Source organism: Micropterus dolomieu, linkage group LG11 (assembly GCF_021292245.1).
Source record: "Micropterus dolomieu isolate WLL.071019.BEF.003 ecotype Adirondacks linkage group LG11, ASM2129224v1, whole genome shotgun sequence".
NCBI classification, from domain to species: Eukaryota; Metazoa; Chordata; class Actinopteri; order Centrarchiformes; family Centrarchidae; genus Micropterus; species Micropterus dolomieu.
In genome coordinates, this window is record NC_060160.1 from 12,877,051 (window position 1) to 12,884,640 (window position 7,590).

Genomic DNA, 7,590 nt, shown 5'->3' on the forward strand with positions numbered 1-7,590 from the left:
AAAACAGTCCTTTGTGGAGATTCTCACAGTCAAACCTTTGTTTCCCCTCCTCCCTCATAAAAGGTCATACCACTCTAATCATGTCATTCAACACAATGGGATAGGCAAGGTATAAATAATGTTACGGTGTTGCTCTCTCCAGGTGGGGAAAAGGCCAAAGATACTAAGCAATCAAAGAGATATATCCTGTCAAGAGGCTGCTGCAAGCTAAAGACAGAACCGGGCATGCCCAGACACCTAAACACCACAGCAGGAAAGCAAGGCGGAAGGTGTTTGTGAATATGAATGTGTGTGCACACGTATTTCTTTATAAACTATATGTCTGTCTGTATATTTCTTATGGTAATATGTCTTAAAAGATAAAGGCACAGTGTGAGAGAGAAACATAGTTTTGGGAGCTGTATATTATGGGCTCTTCCCTCAGTTTCCAGAGCTACTGTTCTGTTCTAGACATTAAACCAACTCTTGATCTATGGAGAAGCAAAGCACAGAAAATCCATCAGGGCAATAGAAACAGTGGGATGTATATATAAGTAAAGACAGGCATGGAAAATGCCTCTTTTTTATGAGAATGTGTTTCGGCCATGTTTCATCCGTCTTAAGAGGGTTGGCTCATGCACAGATAAGTTTCTGTCACTTTGGGAATTTGCCTTAATACATCAAATGATATAAATGCAAATGCATAATACAGACTGCAATGCACACTCTAATGCATAAGGACGCTGTTGCAGGGAATGTAATCACCTACAGCACATACTGTAGCACACCCAGGCAAGCTGATGCAGGAAGAACAGTGTTTAAGCCAACATCCTTCCTAATCACAAACATCCTTCATCACCCAGCAACATTAACTAACTTGTTTTTGCCAATAAGAATTTGTGGATGAACAGCACAAATTCTAATCAAATTATCTCACTGATTGTGTTTCAAAATAAAGCCCCCTGTGATTTTGCTGTCTGTGGTTCACATTGTAGGTATTTTATCTTATCCAGAGCGACTTGCGGTGGCTGCAACTGCAGACTAATCTATAGTAATCCTGTGTTGATCAACCAAAAATGCAAGCAGCCAACAGTACAGAGTGCAAGGGTCAGGTCAATTGTCACCTGACAATATTCGTTTGACTACAAAATGAGCATGTAAAAAATAAAATTAGACCGCAGTAGGAGGATTTAATGCCACAATGTGACTTATACTTTGTGTATTTTTTTCCCCAGCACGGATAAGGATTAATGTGCTTAATTCGCTGTCCTCTTAGAGTGGGTTATGGCCAGTGTTCAAACAGATGTAACCCTGATGGATCAAAATGTGGGGCAGCTTGTCATGGAGGGAAACATGCACTTATCTGATGCCATAAAGCACTGACAACATTGTGCAACAATGTGTAAACTAACATCAGTGTAGCGTGGCGTGCAGGTTTGAAGGGGCCCCTTTTAAAGAAAGCCTCTCTTCTGCAAGGCTGTCATGTGAATCTAAATCGTTTAAAATCACGACAGTCTCACTCATGGGTGACTTCCAACAGCTTTTACTGAGTTTTGATATGTGAGGTTTTATGTCTTAACTTGGCAATACACAGAATTTCCCAGGAGAGAGAGAGAGATGGAGCTCCAAATCCTTTGATAGGAATAAAAAACTCTTGTCTTACTGTCAAATCCTATATTATCTCGAAGTACAGATGCCTCAGACTGTCTAGCTCACCCTCCCATGGCCCTCTATTTCTCACTGTAGGGGGACATTCCTCAGACATCAGCCTCTGGCATGCAGTAAATCTGCCTGAGAGAGACCTACACTCTCTGGTCTGCCAAGAACCCTCTGCCAGGCAAGACGTACAGCTGAACACTACCTATTTATCAGTTCTCAGCCTCATACTTTCTCTCTGTTCTTCATAAGTGGACTGAGCATACTGCCACGGCCTACCTGTCTGTATGATATCCTACTGGGGTGTTTAATGTCTGCCAGAGGCAAAGTGCCATGGATCAAGGTAAGGTGAAGGAACAACTGTGAAAAGGTGTTAATGGGACAAGAAGAGCTCTACACAGGTAGCGCCCTCCCTTCCTGAGGAATGCATGACTCTGACTTCTGACTATATAGCTTATCCATTAAAAAACAAGCTATTGAGGTCCTGGCAGCAGTCCCTCTCTGTGTCTCTGCACACCTGGACTGAAAGTACAACCACTCCTTGGAAAGAAGGATTCCTTGGACTGACCTGTGCAGCAACGCACAACATTCACCTGCATGAATCTGTATCTGATTATCTTCCATTTTTCCCCTGGGCCGTTTAGAGGCCATATAGAAAGGCATATTTGAGTAAAAGCATCAAGTGGCATGCAGGCAGGAGCCAGAGGCAGGTGCGCAGCCTATGGAAGAATTTGTGAAGCGTTTCTGTACTGCCAGTGCAACATGGAATGGTATATTTGAATCCAAAAGTTACTTAACATTACGCCATAAAACATTACAAGCTGGTTCAACTTAAAAATGTAGGAATATGTGAGTTAACTGAACTAGTAAATCGTCTCATGAGTTGTGAAAATGTAATTTGAGCTGCATTAAGTTCAAAAATAAATAAATAGTTTTCCGCTTGCGACTTCATTGTTTTGCTTCACTCTCATCGCTTTCAGGAGCATAGTTCTGGACTGCACACGGCTACTCCAGGCAACTGTAATTATAAAAGAGTAGTGGGTTAGACTGAAGTAGATACTAATCTACATCATGGTTCACATTGTTTTCATTGCTATCAGAGGAAACAGCTTGATACCGTGTCTGTATGCAAATATGAAGTTACTGTCAGGAGCCTATTAGCTTAGCTTAGCAAGACTGAAAACTGGTGGCCAGCCACCCTCGCTGATTTTGTTACCTTTCAACATTGCCCGACTAGCGGTTTCCCTTTTGTAATTGTACAGATCCACAAGAAAGAAATTTAACCATATATACTGAAACGTCAAACTATTCCTTTAATATGTATTAAAACAGAGACGTATTAGAACTACATATATTTCAAGTACTTTCAAGTATTTTGTAATTGGTATTTGACAGGGCTGATTCTAATGTAATTGTATTTTACTTTCTCTATGATTCATAAAACATAAAAAAACAAGACCAGTTCTAAACATAGTAATATATGGCTGGACCGCGTAACCTTTGAAGTTACAAACTGATCAAGTCTTTTTGCTTGATGCAACACAACCCTCCCTTTGAGAGACTTCTCATCTGCAGGAAAAATGTTTCATCCGGACAGGAGGTGGTTAACGCCAGAAATATTTGAAAAATTAGTTGTTCTTAAAGGCAACTAAACATGCTACTAATTGTAGTGGATGGGTCTCAACAGCCATGTCTTTGAATTGGACAGAAAGTTTCTACCTAGGCCTACTGTACAAGACTGGCTTCAGTCTTTTTGTTGTTGTTGTTGTTTTTACAGTTTTGCTTAGATACAGTAGCATTCTACTTTGTGCTCTTCCTTCCAGTATGGTTCAAACTCTCATCAGCCTTGCACATTAGCAAAATCTGAATGTTTTGCCATTTTGTAAAAATTCAGATTGTCCACAAATGTGTTATCCTGTATTTTACTAAATCCAAAATACACGTTTTTAATCTTGATACATCTTCTGGCACCAGCATTTTATATTTTATTTTGACACACTGATTTGAGGGATATTTTGTAGTTTGTAACAAAGATACATTCAGCTGTATCTTTGTCCATCCCTGTATTAAAAAACACAGCAAGTTTCCATCATGTATGTTTTTTTAACCACAACAAAGAATGATCTCTGGAGAGTTCTAACACTCAGACAAAGCATGCTTGGAAGTATGCTAATACACTACTCATGTTTCGAACATACACAAAGTCACATGACTTCAATAAGAATAACTAATTTCTCACATAAGCTGCTCTCCGTTTCATGACCAAGACAAATCTCACTCGCCAACTGTGGGATATCTTGAATCCACACCCAAACCACGATCAACAAGAATTTTTTTGTATACCCAGCAATGGCACAGCAAGTCTGGCAGTCATGCAGGGCACAACCACCAGAAATCTCTGCTCTCTTGTTCCACCGCCAAGCCATAATAACAGCAATAAGGTTGGGAAGACTCGTTAACCTTAATCTAGGAATTACACTGTGGCACCAGGGAGGGGAGGATGTGTTGTGTGCTTGTACACTAGTGATGCTGCTTTGAACTACACAGAGAGTTAAGAGTGGTGGTTCATGCAGTTCACACAATGCTATACCTTGAGCCTCACCTAGGCCCAAAATCACTAACACTGTTAACAGATTGAAGCAAGAGATTTACTTTGCCCTTTTTATTAGCCTCTTTCTCCCCCGTGTGGTCAAAACGCATTACTGCACACTTGCCTCAGCTGCTCATGAGCCAGAATAAAGAACCAGTTCAATCTGTTTTGAGACTTTTCCTCACTGTACAGCGCACACCTCGAGGAAAATCATGAAAGTATTTTATTCTTTTATTGTCTGATTTGTGGTCTTGTGGCATCTGTGGCATCATCATCATATAATTAATAATAAAGACACCCGTGTTAATAAATTGCATTAAAATCATTCAATCATTTTGCATGTAGTCAGGGATGGGCAGTATTTATGATAGGCTACATGGATTGAAAATACAAAATAGGATATTTTGCACTGGGGCTTGATGAAATTAGCTTCATATTTTGTATCAAAATACTTATGCGTTTTGAAGTTTAAAAATACTGTAAAATACTGAGAAGTTTAGGTGAGGACATCATAAAAACGCTGCCTCTGTGTTTACTCAGTACTTTGCCCAGACTTGTTGAGATCAGAACAGGAAAACTGATCCAGACCTGAAGAAATAAGGTGAGAAACAGTCTTAACAGTTCCTGTTGAGTTCAGGGGTTCGTTTTTAGTAGCCTAGACTAAATTACGAATTTATGTTCTAGCCATTATCGTAGCCAGTATTGCGGCCACTGAGGCCCGGGCCTCCGTAACTGTATAGCCTATCAATAAAAATTATTTCTAATAGAAACCATTCATAACACGATCAACTTTCAGAAGGCTTTAGGACCATGCGGACGCAGCTGATTACACCGCCGGAACCCCATTTCAACTCAGTGTCCAGACTTCAGGATAGAAGCTCTTGTAAGGAAAGAAAGCTTTGCTCTCAGGAACTGAAAGCAAAGCTGTTATTTGGAGTTATCTGCCTTATTTGGAGACTTTGTTCGCTTGCTCTCCAGTCGGGACAAAACTACGCTGAGAGAAGGTATTAGTCTAACTTTCTTATTTACAAAATTATATAAGTTAACACAATGTAAATTAAGTCATTAGAGAACTTTTTCTCAAATATGCTGGCACTTAAGCAATGAGCAAGCAAGCTGTGCTACCAGTCTTCTTAGATAATTTAAGAACAATACAGAATGGTTATAATAAGGAGCAGTATATACCGAAGCAAGCTCTGAGCTCACAAAATTCTATTAAATCTCAAAACGTGACATATCCAAATTTTGGGCACAGGATCAAATAGTTTCTGCTCTGACATTTTCAGATGCAAAAATATTCACAGTGGGAAACGGGGCAATACATTATAATAAATAACACTGCAGGACAGCAGCATTGAGTAACATACAGGTCAATCACGCTCCTATACCTGCTGGTGTAGCTAATAAACTGCTCTCACATGCACAGATCTCTGTTTACTGATATCTGTGGTACAGAATGGACAAAATTCTAATGTAACGTGACCTGCAAATTGACAGGAAATGATCCGCAAATGTGCAAAAACTGTTTTGTGTGTAGAAGTCACTTTTTGTAGATAGAATTTTACACATCACAAATGTAAAAATACATATACATATACAATATTACATATTGTAGATAGTGAAATATTTGCGCATCATAGTACATGTTTGTGGATTGTTTTCTGTGGGTTACAGATATTAAAGTCCAATAAAATCTTCCATACCCTCTCCCCCAAGTTATTGCACAAGGTGCATGAGGTATTATATAAGGGCATTTAGCCTTTTTCTAAAAGAAATATGTTGGCTTATGATGAAAAGTTTGGAATGACAAGAAGTAGGCCTAATTGTCAATTCCTAATTCCTCTTGCTCTAATACTGTGCCTTCCTTTATCAGAATATATGCTTGTGTTGTTAATAAAGGCGTTGTCTGTTGCTAATGCGCCAATGTCATGTCTCCACTTGAACAATTAAAATATAGGCTATTGCTACAAACAAGGAAATAAAATCACAGCTTTCATTTAAGGACAGGAACAAACATGTGAAGATACAGAAATAAATATCCAAAGAGGGTTAACCGGATGACTGAGAACTTTCACGCAAAGAAGTAGATATGCGTCATGCACCAGATGGATTTTTCACACCTCCTTGTTCTTGACCTTTTGAAGATCTACCACTGGATAGCTTTATGGGGGCAGGCAGGAGCCTTGTATTGTTCTACTTCTTTTGACTGAAAGAAGCACCAGAATTATTTATGCTGGGGACATTACACTGATGTTGATATGTTTTGTCTCCAACAGGCAGAAATGCTGGCCTCAACTCTAAAACAAGTTACTCTAACAGGAACATCTGGTCTGGGTTCTGAAGCCCATAACGACTCAACCTTCCTGGACTCTGAGTTTCGTTATGTCCTCTTCCCAGTTGTCTATGGCATCATCTTCATCCTGGGCCTCTTCGCCAACCTTTACGTGCTGTTTGTCCTGCGCTGCCTCCGTGAGGCTAGAGCCATGGGCGAAATCCGCATCTATATGACTAACTTGACCATCGCTGATCTCCTTTTTGTGTGTGCCCTTCCCTTCTGGATTGGCTATTATAGTCACCACGGCAACTGGGTCTACTCAGATTTTATGTGTCGGCTGACTGGCTCATTGTTCTTCATCAACACCTATTGCTCCATCCTCTTCCTCGGAGCCATCAGCGTCAACCGATACTGGGCAGTCGCCCGGCCTCTGGATGCGGCCTCTTCAGACCACAGGCGTCGTGGGATCATCGTGTGCGTTGTCATCTGGGTGTTGACCATGTTGATGGCTATTCCATTTCTGACTCTCGGATCTCCAGGGACCAACAAGAACAACGTCACTCGCTGTTTTGAGGGGTACCAAAATGAAACTGATTCCCATAAGAAAATATTGGCCGTTACTCATTTTGCAATAATTGGAATGTTTTTTCTTGTCTTTTTTCTTGTCTTGGTGTGTAACTTCCTTATTGTTCGAGCGTTACTTTCTCAAAGTCCTGCTCAGTCAGAAGTCAGCATGTCTGCAACACTTAATTCTATGAAGTCCACCAGGAGCATGTCCTCCTCAACTAAAAGGCCCAGGGGGGTGAAACGGAGGGCTGTGCAGATGTTGTTGGCAGTGGTGGGAGTGTTTGTTCTGTGTTTCCTTCCCCACCATATAATACAAGGCCCATGGACACTGGCTGTGTTGCAGATCAAAGAGGGCTGGGGCCATGTAAAGTGGGACCAGAAGACGGATCAGATGCTCAACGACGCACATCAGATCACCTTGGCTCTTATGGGCCTCAACTGCATTTTGGATCCTGTTGTTTATTTTTTTGCCACAAGGAAGTTTAGAAGGTTCATCATGGCCCACATTAAAAAGTTAGGAAAG

General features: G+C 40.6%; 1 protein-coding gene across 1 annotated transcript; it reads left to right on the forward strand.

The window, feature by feature from the left end:
- Nucleotides 1-5,137: 5,137 nt before the first annotated feature.
- ptafr (platelet-activating factor receptor) lies at nucleotides 5,138-7,590 on the forward strand (the record flags this gene model as incomplete). Its single annotated transcript, XM_046063315.1, has 2 exons — nucleotides 5,138-5,229; nucleotides 6,502-7,590. A coding segment is annotated over exon 2 (1,083 nt), but the record flags the coding sequence as incomplete, so codon positions are not given.